We start from the raw sequence: 12563 nt of genomic DNA, 5'->3' as shown, positions 1-12563 counted from the left end.
GGAAGGCTGGGCTGTCTTAGTCATAATTTTTCACAACATAGTAACTTGGATAAATAAATCAAAATGAACACACATTTGGGGTGGAGACTGGATTTGCTGTAAGCTCTAAGGGGCGGTGTCCCCATGTTTTGTTTAGTGGTGTGTTCCCAGTGCCTAGCAGGGGGCCAAGTGCATGAAAAAATATGAAGGAAAGTCTTCTAACAGCAGGCTGGCTTTTTTTTTTTTTTTTTTTTTTGGGTTTGTGTTTTTAAGATTAAAGCTTGGTTCACAAAAAGTACTTCTCCAATAATTAAAGGCATAAGCAACTTTCACGGTTGCAAAAACACATATTATTCCTCAGGCAACAAGTTTGCTCAAAGATCCCTGGCTCGGTAGCTTAGTTGGTTAGAATGTCGTCTTGATGTGCCAAGATTGTGCGTTCTATCCCTGGTCAGGGCACATGCAAGCATCAACCAATTAATGCATAAATAAGCAGAACAACAAATAGATGCTTTCTCTCTCTCTCTCTCTCTCTCTCTCTCTCTCAAATCAATCAATATAAACATTTTTAAAAGTTTGCTCAAAGATTTCACAAGAAAGGGAAAGACATCACAAGGATTGTTTTGAGAATAAATAAGGAAGTGATAATTATTCCAATGTAAAAATCAGAAGTCAACTCTTTCTGTCACAGTTTCTGTTCTATACCCGAATCCTAAGCATTTTCCTCTTCACCATCCTTCTCTGTCTTTGGCCTCACAGCTTCACCAACACCTCGGATTTTAAGGTTTTTCTCTGCTCTGCTCTCTGTGACATGATGACTATTTCAAGCACTTGTATAACCACCTCTCCTGTTCTGTCTTCCACCTTAAGTTACAAATTGTCACCTTTACTATAAAATACTTACAGGTCATCTGACCTACATATTTCTTTGTCAACGTCTACTCTACACTGTGCACCTAACAAATCTTTCCTCCTTCCTCAAATACAAATTCAGGGGATCACCGCCGTGAAAAAAGACCTCCATAAGATTTATATTACAGCCCAGAAGATACAACATTAAAAAACCAAACCTTCCTATTAGCAATGGTTATTTTGTGTTGTTCAATAGTGTTCACACTTTTTAAAAAAGCAAAATACAGTAGTGGGAAAAAGTAGGTTTATAGTTGTGAGTACACGAAACACAGCTAATAAAGCTATTGTAATAATAGTAACTTGCATGCCTTTTTCTATATGAACAACTGTAAACCTACTTCTGCCCATCCCTGTATAAATAGTATCACCAGAAGCTAAAGCAGAATATTATATCAACAATATACAGGTAGATATGAACCAGCTGCAATCACTTGGTACCCTCCTCCCATGATGCCTTTGTGAAGCAGCTTTCTGGTCTCACATTCAGCAATTCCTGCAGCTGTCAGACATGAAGCTGCAATCTACTTACATCAACATGGTTCAAACAGTGCACATTACAATACAGGAGAACTGTAGTAATAAGGTATCATTTAACCTCAGGAAGATAAAATATTTTCACAGATATATATATATATATATATATATATCCAATCGGTAGCTGTGACCAGGGGGCAGATGCTCAACACAGGAGTTGCTGAGCTGTGGTGACTTGGCAGTTGCGGTTCTCGGTTCTTGGGTGATGCACCTGGAACCAGAGAGGAGGGAGCCCAATTCTGGGGTGTGTCACCCGAGAACCACCCTCTCGCAATCCGAGACCCCTTGGGGGATGTCGGAGAGCTGGTTTCAGCCTGATCCCCACAGGCCAGGATGAGGGACCCCACTGGTGCATGAATCTGTGCACCGGGCCTCTAGTCTGAATATAAAATACTACAAGATGACTATGTTGTTTAAGAATTTTTAAAAAATAGGATTGTACTTACATCAAGAGAGCCTTCATTTATAACAATCATTCCCATGTTCTTCCTCAGAAGTTTGCAGGAGTGTCCTATGTCCAAACATAAAGTGAATTAATCGATGTAATACATTCCTCTCGAGAGATGTTATGGCAGCCTGAGCTAACAACCTGTTTCCAAAAAAATGAATGGAAACTGGCAACCTTCTATTCCCATCTCAGAAATAACCTTTGGTCAAATAAACAAGCATCAATACACCACCTGCCATAATCCCAATTTCTAGACTTTCACAGATAACTGCGGAAATGTTACCTACACGTGCCAATTGTGGATAAAAAATGGGGGTAGGCAATGATACAAAGGGGAGAACGGGTATCATGTAGTTACAAGAGCTACGATATATAACCACTGTAATTTTAAAGAGGCACTGGGGCCATAAGTTGATAGATAAGCCCAATAATATAAATATGGACTTCTTAAAGTATCAAATATTTCAAATCTTGAAATATCTCTAATTTATCTTCTATAATGTATCAAGCTGTTTAAAAGCATCACATTTAAAGTCTGAACTAGGTGAGTTACCAATGTTAATGGCAGTTTCTTGCTTGTCCCCTGTGAGGATCCAGATTTTGATGTCTGCTTTCATGAGCATTTCTATGGTTTCAGGCACTTGATCTTGTAATTTATCCTCAATGGCTGTAGCTCCAAGTAGCTGAAGATTCTGGGAAAATAAGTGGTAAACATTTTAAGAAAACCAGCTTAGATCCTCTAAGAACAAAACACTGAAGTGTGCATATGAATTTAAAAAAAAGATTAATGGTAATGCATGGACTCTGGTGTACATTCCAACTAGCCCGTTGAGTTGTCTCTCTTAAGGATCCCTGATTTTCATCCAGTGCTTTTGGCATGAGACTGATGCTAACCCATTCTACCTTACTTCTCTCTAAGCTAAGAAACAGATTCTGAAAATAATAGCCACAACAAACACACTATAGAAGGGGCAAATCAAGTCAGTTAAAAAAAAAAAAAAAAGCAGGCAGCTACTAAAAACACAGCCCCCTAAAAGCAATGGGGGATAAAAAGGGAACATCTGTAATATTTTCAACAATGAGATACATCTAAAAAAATCTAAAAAACAAAAAACAAAACCCAAATCCAAATGTTAGTAAGTATTGCTGTACTCTAGACCATTTTCTTTTCAATATATTCCAAATAACTTCTACAACTATTAGAAGCACTTGATGCATGACTTCTTAGTATACAAAATATAAGACAGGAAGGTAAATTTCCTCCTTTAAGGAGACAGTATTATTTTGGTATCTTTAATGGAAAACAGATTTGAAATCTATCATAACCTGACGAATAATTATCATCAAGAAGTTTAACAATGAAAAGGAAGGGCAGTTCAGCATCAACTACGCCAACATCACAATGACTGTATTTCAACGTTTAGACAATGATTCTATCAATTCCTTTGTGTACTTTCAGGGCATTGGAACCTAAGTCATTCTGGCCTCCATCCCAGGAACGATCAGGATATAGCTGAATTTCAAATGCCACATATTCTATGGAGACGTGATCAGATTTTCAGATGATCATGGGGACAGTTCAGTAACGAAAGCTCTCAAATTTTTCTAAACCAAAAAATCATTTTTTTTTGTAATATGTTTCACCAGTAGATACGTAGATAATGTGAGAGCCAAGGTGTGAATACATTCATTAGAAAGATATAAACAAGTATATTTGTCTATTTTCTTGCTCTACTCTAAGGGGATGAGCTCAGGAAGTACACCGGTATTCATCTAATAAAAATAAAATGCGTTGAGGAGACGACATTGAAAACATATTTGAAAGAAGAGAAGCACCTGTTTTGCACAGTTAAAAAGAAAGCGATTTTCAAATCAGGCAAAAATAATATAAAGGACCAAGGGGGTTGGACCAGCAACGTATATGCTGATTAAAGTTACAAGTTAACCTTGAGGTGTGTTGGTGGCTGCAACAGGAATTTCTAAAAGGTAATGAAATAGTCTAAATATTCACGAAACCGCACTGGGTTCCCTTCTGATGCCTATAAAGGAAATACTATGTTCCAACGCCTGTTAATTTCCCCCTTTATCCCACTAGCTCCTCGAGAACAGCGCTTACTGCTTTTAGTGAAAGTCTCTCCACCTCCTTTCCTTTGGCCCTGGTGTCCCTTATGGTGAGATTAGGATCTTGAGTGATAGGCTGCTCTGGCTCTGGAAATTCATATCTTTAGCCCCACCATGATCATTAGAAAAAAGACTCGAACTTTGTGTGCTTTTCCTGATCATAACACCGGAGTGTTTAGGCCATAATCAATTTCATCCCAAACATGTATTACCTTACACAGATGGCCACTAATGGGCACTATGGGAATTACATATTCAGCAAGTGTTGAAACGTGATAAAATTCCCATGGCATTTATGGAATTAAAAAAAAAACACCCAAACACTAATTTTACTTTCAAAATGTCACTCTGCCAAAAGTTATTAAAGTTTCAGGTTGATGACTCCTTGACATAATATAGATTTAGTTATCACTGAAAAATCATGAAATAATATTTTATTCACCTAGTAAAGCCCTCAATAATCTTATTTTCTCTTTCATATGTTCATAATATATGCAGAGTTCTTAAAAAAGGGGGACATATAAATGTAAAATTGCTACCCTAGTGAGTATAAAAAACTTCACAAGAGTACTTAAAAACTGTATGGTAAAATGTATTAAGATGGGTTTAGATAGTATGTTTTTTTCCCAACACATGGATATTTTGTTAAATAACAGAACCTCAAAATGACCTATTTCCATATTAGCAAATATTGTTAGAACTTTTTGGTTTTTAAAAAGTTTGTGATATATGCTAAATGAGAAAAAGTGTAATAAACTCGTATCAACTTAGGCTTCAGATTGCAACACAGACAGTGTGGCAGAAGTCTCTTTAAAGACAAATGAAGGAATAATACCAATAAGCAAAGTTTTACCACTGGAATAAAGTACTAGTAATATTTGGTAATCTTTTTTTCACCATGAAATGAGATTGTGACAAAATATTTCCTTACTGGAGGAAGTGTCCCAGACACTAAGGGCTTCAGATTTATTAATTCAGTTAATAGCTTTGGGAAGTTTGAGTCAATTATCTAAGGTCAAACAGAGGCACAGACGAGCTATGATGGCTAAAACAAAATCCCCAGAACCAATACCCGGCCAAAGGCAGGGCTGGGAAGTGAAACTGAGATTAAATGAAAGTCAGAATTTCATTCAAATCATCCGGCGCTTAGACATGCCCCTGCTCTTCAGTCTTCAGTAGTACTTTCTTGCTACAAATGGATTTCAGCCACAGTCCTGAGCCACACCTGCCAAGAGTACCTATTTCCCCGATTCCACCTGCGGGCTCAGAGTCACCTTTTGGGACTGGCTCCATCCCAAGCACGCCTGCACGCCCGCATTCATTCACTCGCAAATGCACACGCAGGTAGCACAGGGCGATATGGTGGGATCTAACAGTGAGTTCCTTCCTTCATGGAATTTGTATTTCAGAGGCATCATTAGAGATTCTTTGCATCCTCATCCGCTCCCCTCCCTGTTTTCTGATTGTATCCCCTTGCCTTTTATTGGTACCTGTTTCTCCTAGACCCCACATGCTTGGCTGTAGTTAAGCCCACGTTATTAGACTGGCGGTTTTCTGAATGACCTCAAGGGCTGATTACACAGAGATCGGTGGGCCCTGCTCTCAGACTTTCTCAGTGAGTGGGTCTGAGGTGAGGCCTGTAGGTGTGCAATGGTGGCAATGCTGCTGGCTTGAGAACTGAACTCTGAGAACTGCTCTCTAGAGCAAGTGACCATTTTTTTTTTCCTGTAAAGGGACAAATGGTAAATATTTTAGGGTTGGAGGGCCAGACTTTCTCATCTGCAACTACTCAAATTCTGTCATTTAGCATGAACACAGCCAGAGATAATTTGTAAACCAATGGGCAGGGCTGTGTTCCAGTAAAACTTCATTCGCAAAGATAGGCAGCAGGTGGGTTTGGCCCTTGTGGAGTCTGCAGACCCCCTGATGCAGAATGCTATGCTAGAGAGGAGCCCATCTCTGCGCTGGGCTCCATCCTGACTGGTTGCTATGGAGATTCCCTTGGGCAGGCCCTCCCCTTCCATCCTGGCCTGAGATCCTCTGGGCCCAGCTCTCTTTCCTCTCCTGGCAATCCTAAACTACAGACAGAGCCTCCTTCCCTGTCACACAGGATTACCACCAGAGAGAAACCGCTCCCCCCCAAAATAATCACATTGCTGTATGTTACACACTCGCTTCAAAGTAAACACAGAATTGTCTGTGCCTACAAAGGATAAACACAGGAAAGAGTATCTCCTTAGTCTGGGTGGCTTGAAAACCCATCCAACACGAGCTAACCCTTGACCTTCAGTCCTAAAGGAAGAGTTGAGTCGGCCAAGCAATCAGGAGAGGTGGGGGAGGGAATTCCAAACAAAGAAATCACATGTGCACAGACAGAGGTGTGCAAAAGCCTATTATGTTTGACAAGTTGCCATCTAGTCAATATGGAAACAATAAGTGAAAATGGGGTGTGGTGGCGATGTAAGTAACACTGCTTTAATGGGGTTGCTCTGAGATGCAACGGGGTCAGTCATGCCAAACGTTTTCTGAGTAGTATGTCAGGAAAAGATGAGGCTGCAGAAGCCGGCAGGGAAGGGAAATGGTAGGGTGTGTGTGTTATGTCCAGGATCCCAAGGCAAAGGGAACCTAAGGCAGAATTCTCGAAGGGGAGGGACAGAATCAGACGTAGGTTTCAGAAAGTTCGCTGGTGGCCCACTGGGGATGGACTAGGAAGACTGGAGGCCATACGACCATGTCAGAGGCTACTGAGACCTCTTTAGCTTTAAGATATGGTGACCCTGGAACAGGGATGTGCTGGTGGCTGTGGGATTCGCAGTCAGTCCGGAGCTCCCCTCTGCTCTGCATTCCACTGGGCATGGTTCACCCTTATGCTTTTTCCTCTCAACATCTTTTGGCACAACCATGGGGTCTAATTTAAAAGGAGAGAACCTCATATCGCTTTCCTTTCAGGTTAACCTGGATGGCAGTACATGAAGACTAAGAGCCTTAAAAGTTTGGAATGGCGCATTGGCCTGCCATCGGTTAACTGTTTCAAGGCCAAGAAGTAGGCTTTAACTTAGTGCTTTTTGAACCATAGAAATTATATTTGAACTCTCACACAGCTAAGGGTGTTCCAAACAAAGCCAGAATTCACACACCCAGCTGAAAAGAATCAGGATTTGAGAGGCGATTGGGTGTAGCCTGCAAAAACAACACATCCATCTTATCTGAGTTGAGAAGACAGCAATACCCAGGGCGGAAAGTCTACCACGAAGCGTTCCTAGGAGGAAATCTGTCAGGCCAGCAGGGAGAAGCATGGGATTGGAGTTCTAAGGAAATCTTAAGTACTTTAAACAAGAAGATTCTAGAGACGAGTTGAGAGAAAATTATGAAGAGCATATTTCCAGCTTCATTTGAAAGGACAGGAGTACATCCCATGACACACAGTACATCCCAGGAGTACACAGAGGCTAGGCTGCCTTGCTAAGTGGCTGTATCCTGAACTCGTCAATGCCCCCCGCCCTCCAAGGGCCCACCTAGGGATCACACAGCTACACTTTTGGTCAGGTTCTGTTTTCCATATCTACTCTGCTTTACATACATTCTTGCTTTCTTCTAAACCCAGCCGGCAAAATAGCATGGAGTTCAGACAGAGCTGGGATTTGAATCCCTACTCTGCCAACCACTGGTATGTGTCCTTCAGCAAGTAACTTAACTTACCTAAAAACTTCTCCATCAGCAAGGGAAGGCCAATGACACGAATTTAAGAAAGCTGTTTTGAGGATGAAATTAGATCAGTCCTCTCAAAGATTTGTGTGTTTGTGTGTGTGGGGGGGGGTGTAACAGTATGCTAGGAAAAAATGTTGAGTACTTATTTATGACACTGCTATATTTTTGTATAACATATTTGTGCTGTTATTAATAAATTATATACTGCATTAAAAATGCAAAAACAGAAATTATAAAAAAGATGACATCACACAGAAGTTGAAACAGAAGTTATAACATTTTCTTGCTCACTCCAGTGGATCGTCTTGTGTATCCGATTCTAGAGGCCCCTGAACGAGACAATCAGGGTAAAGAGCCAAGGACTTGGAGCTTAGTAGATGCTCAAAAAGTTGCAGGTCTTATTAGTAGACGAGCTGACAGACTGCAAATGTTCGCAAGCAAACAGTGAAACAGGAAACTAATGGAATGCTAAACCACCACATCACCAGTACATCATACAGATTTTCATCTAGTACATGGCACTTTTTAGTACAAATGAAAGTGATATTTGCAGCTACTTAGAAGTGGTACTTTTATCTGAAGGAGCATTCCATTTTAATACAGAAGTTACTGCGGACTTGGCAGTCATAAATGTTCAAGAAATTCCTGTTTTCCATTAAGTTTTAGGTTTCTTTAGGAATCCCCCAAACCACTGGCTGCCACGTGTTGCAAAGGGCACTGCACTGTTGTATTTAGTCACGCTGAGCGTAATGGTTGATCTATCTTCTGCCACATCAAGGCAGTCTTGGAAAAAAAAATCCCAGAAGTGTTGACCATATTTTGGGGAGGAGTAAAGGAAATAATGTAAAAAAGATCACTACCTCAATGCCCAACCTCAGTGCCCAGGGCACTAAGCCCTGTCTGAAATTATATTTTCAGTATATAAGTGTAGGCCTACCTCGCACCATGAGGATTTTTCCTTTTCCCCTGCTGTGCTCCAGGGCCCAGAACGGAACCTGACATGCATCTGGCCATTTGTTGAATCTTTCTCACTATATGCTTCTCACATTCACATATGGCATAACGTGAGGGACAGGTTTTTTAAATGATAGAGTCTAAATTTCTATAGAATGCATTCTTGAAAATTATTAGCTCCTTTTCAAATACATCCCTACATTTTGAATGTTTTTTTAAAAAGTATATTTGTATTGATTTCAGAGAGAGAGAGGAAGGGACAAGGGAGGGAGAGAGAGATACATCAATCGGTTGCCTTCTGTATGTGCCCCAATCAGGGACCGGGCCCACAACCCAAGTATATGCCCTGACCAGGAATAGAACCGGCAACCATTTGGTGCACAGGGTGATGCTCAACCAACCGAGCCACGCCAGCCAGGCTAACATGTCCCTAAATTAATCCTTAGTGACAACACATGGATACCAACATCCTTGATGTACAGAAAGCATGAACTACATTAGTAACAGGAATCAGGCTTCCATTAAGCAAGCACCTACTAAATAAATGTAGCTTCTGAATAAATCATTTAACTGAATCATTCATTTATCTGTCGAATATTTATTCAGTGATTAACAGAGGCCAGAGAAGCAGGCACTAACGATACAGAAATGAACGCCATAAAGACAGTCCCTCCCTCATGAAGCTTCATTCTAGTGAAGGACACACATTAACCATAAATTAAAAAAATGTGTGTAAAACACAATACCGCTATTTGACTCAAAGGACAGCTAGATGATGCCAAAATACAGCCTTCTGGTTACAGGCATACCATGGAGGCATTGCAGGTTAGGGTGCAGCCACCACAATAAAGTGAATGTTCCAATACAGCGAGCCATATGATTTTTTTGGTTTCCTAGTGCATATAAAAGTTATGTTCACACTATATTGCAATCTATTAAGTGTGCAATAAAGCATTATGTCCGAAAAGACAATGTACATACCTTAATGAAAAAGTACTTTATTGTTAAAAATTGCTAAACATCATCTGAGCCTTCGGTGAATCGTAATATTTTTGCTGGTAGAGGGACTTGCCTCAGTGTTGAAGGCTGCTGACTGATCAGGGTGGTGGTTCCTGGAGGCTGGGGTGGCTGTGGCCATTTCTTAAAATGAGAAAACGAGGAAGTCTGCTGAATAGATTCAACCTTCCTCTCACTTGAACACGTAAGGGCCACTATAGGGTTATTGATTGGCCCAATTTTAATATTGTTGTGTCTCAGGCAATAGGGAGGCCGGAGGACAGAGAGAGAGAGAGATGGGGACAGCTGGTCAGTGGAGCAGTCAGAATACAGCAGAAAAGGAAAGAAGAACTTTATCTGAGGAAATACTGCTTCAGTCACTGCCCAATCTAGGCAGGTCTAGTATCTCATTCTCTGCTCTGTCGTGCTCAAGACAAATAATTTGCTTTCATAAACATGAGAAGTGATTAATTTGTAATTTATGCAATGCTAAAGATATAATTGAATTTGTCTACTGAAGCAAATAAATATAACAAAATTTTCAAAGACTATATTTACCACGAAGGCATACCTTCGTATTTCAACCAACGGTTTAATTAAGGTATCTTCCCTGATAAGGAAGATCACAGCCCTCTGTACCATTAATTTTCAAAGGAACCCAGCAGTACAGTATGAGGGTGGAAATCTATACGTCTTAGAAATATGTTGGAATAAAGGTAAAATGGCAGATCAAAGAAGGTGAGAAATTACAGAGAAGCCACTGGTATTGAAGCAAAAAGCTTCATAATTATTCGGTTACTTATTTGATATTATTCCTGACCAAAAACAAATAAATGAATGCTTAATTTAATTTCAAAAAAAAATCTGAGTTTTAAAAATATAGACCAACACAACAGCGGTTTCATAATCTAAAGTTACAAGTCCAAATACATTAATTACCTTTCAAAAGAATAAGGTTAAAGAAGGAAAACAGCTCAAGTGTGCTGTGGGGAAGCATGAGACAACTGTAAATTCTCTCAAGCTGTGACTGAGAGAGACAAAGAGGTGTTACCGTCCACACACCCAGGGGGATGCGACAACTCTCTGAAAATGGGGCCAGGACACTTCAAGTACCTGATACGACGCTAATAACCTGTTTTGCATTTTAACGATATTCTTGTTCTTGAATAATTTTGCCTTCCTAGTAATACAGGTCACCTCTTGGCCTGTATTTAGTAACAGAAACAAGATGGTTCGGTACCATCTTGAAATAATCTATAGCATGAGGATTCTTTTTTAAATTCGGAAAAGTTTACAGTCGAAATGTGCCCAGATTGTACCATCTTGTAGCAGAGATGAAGTTTTATAGATGAACGTGAAAGTCCTAAATCTTCTCATCTAACAGTGACTGTCAATAGGGATAACAATATCCGAGGACTCCCCCTCCCCCAAGTCCTCTTTCCTCAATGCATTCTAGTGCTTGCAAGCGACAAAGCACAGAACCAAGGGACAAATGTCAGTATCTTCTTGGATGTTTTTGGCCTATTTGCATTTTTTTTCCAGCTATGCTAAAAGTTATAGATTCCCCAAGGGACTAAGGCTGTTATTTTAAAAACTGAATTACTTGTTTGAACAAACATCGAAGGGATAAGACAGACAGCAGGGTTTAAAAGTACAACCTTAATCACATTATAAAATTTTCACTCCTTTTGTTACATGTGAAAAATATTCCTGTTTTCAGGAAAAGCTCTACAAATCTTTCAAATTTTGAATGTCTTTATTATGACATTCCATGAACAAGTCAATGGCACTCTGCATTATTCATTCAAATAGGCTCAGAAACACCCCATTATTCCTGACTTTTGCTGAAAAGTGAGGGAAGATGTCCATAGTCATTTTGAGAAGCACATGTTCTACACACTTCCCACCCAGACGGGATAGTATTAGGTTTGTAAGCTGTGCTCAGTGGAGCCCCAGAGTTGTGCTCATGACCATGATGAGGGCAAGGTGGAGGAGGAAGGGAGACAGGTGGGCTTCTCTGAGCCTCTCCGCTCTTTAAGCAGAACAGCCTTACTTTTAACTGTTACATACCAGCTGTACTGGTTAATAATGGCGGATTTTGTAATCAAAGAAAACACGATAATTTCAAGAGAAACATCAAAAGTGCTTTATTCAAAATAATGTCCATCGCTAGCTACACATTTCCCCCATCTTTCAGGTAATTTGTGGATACCATCACAATAGAACTTTTCTTGTTTTGAGGAAAACTATTCAGAGACCCAGTTTTCCACTTCTTCGTACGTTTTGAAGTGCTGCTCAGAAAGTGTGTGTGCCATCGATAGGAACAAGTGGTATCTGAAGGAGCAAGGTCTGGTGAATATGGCGGGTGGGTTAATACTTCCCAGGCAAGATCTTTTAACGTGTCTTTAACTGGTTTTGAAGTGTGTGATGGTGCATTATCATGAAGCAAAATTACTTTGCTGTGTCTTCTGGCACATTCTGGTCATTTCACGATCAAAGCATGGTTCAAATTGATTATTTGTTGTCAGCAGCAATCAGTATTAACTGTTTAACTTGGTTTTAGAAGCTCATAATACACCACACCTTCCTGATCCCACCATATGCAGAGCATTGTCTTCTTTCCAAAGCGATTTGGCCTTGCAGTCCATGTTGATGGTTGACCTGGATCAACCCATGATTTTGTGCATTTGGGATTCTCAAAATAAATCCACTTTTCATCGCCAGTCACAATTTGATGCAAAAAAGACTTTCTTTTGTGCCCTTGAAGCAACATTTTACTGATGACTTTTTGGTTATCCATTTGTCTTTCTTTTAGTTGATGTGGCACCCATTTTCCTTTCCCATTGCTTGTAAACAATCAGAAATTGTTTGCTGAACAACGTTTAATCTTTCTGCAAGTTGTTTTTGAGTT

At 40.1% G+C, this 12563-nt stretch overlaps 1 protein-coding gene across 7 annotated transcripts in view; it reads right to left on the bottom strand.

The window, feature by feature from the left end:
* ATP8A1 (ATPase phospholipid transporting 8A1) overlaps positions 1 to 12563 on the bottom strand; it is a 205900-nt gene that overhangs the window by 81925 nt on the left and 111412 nt on the right. For all 7 annotated transcript variants that reach the window (XM_070397382.1, XM_070397375.1, XM_070397348.1 and 4 more), the window contains 2 exons: positions 2427 to 2565; positions 1872 to 1936 (listed from right to left, as the gene is read on the bottom strand). In XM_070397382.1, the coding sequence (XP_070253483.1) occupies positions 1872 to 1936; positions 2427 to 2565 (204 nt within the window). The remainder of the gene's footprint in view (positions 1 to 1871; positions 1937 to 2426; positions 2566 to 12563) is intronic.

Source organism: Myotis yumanensis, unplaced genomic scaffold (assembly GCF_028538775.1).
Source record: "Myotis yumanensis isolate MYYU_CA2020_CCGP unplaced genomic scaffold, mMyoYum1.0.hap1 SCAF_1, whole genome shotgun sequence".
Taxonomy (NCBI): domain Eukaryota; kingdom Metazoa; phylum Chordata; class Mammalia; order Chiroptera; family Vespertilionidae; genus Myotis; species Myotis yumanensis.
The sequence above is the reverse complement of the archived record's forward strand: the minus strand, read 5'-3'. Positions and strand labels throughout refer to the sequence as shown.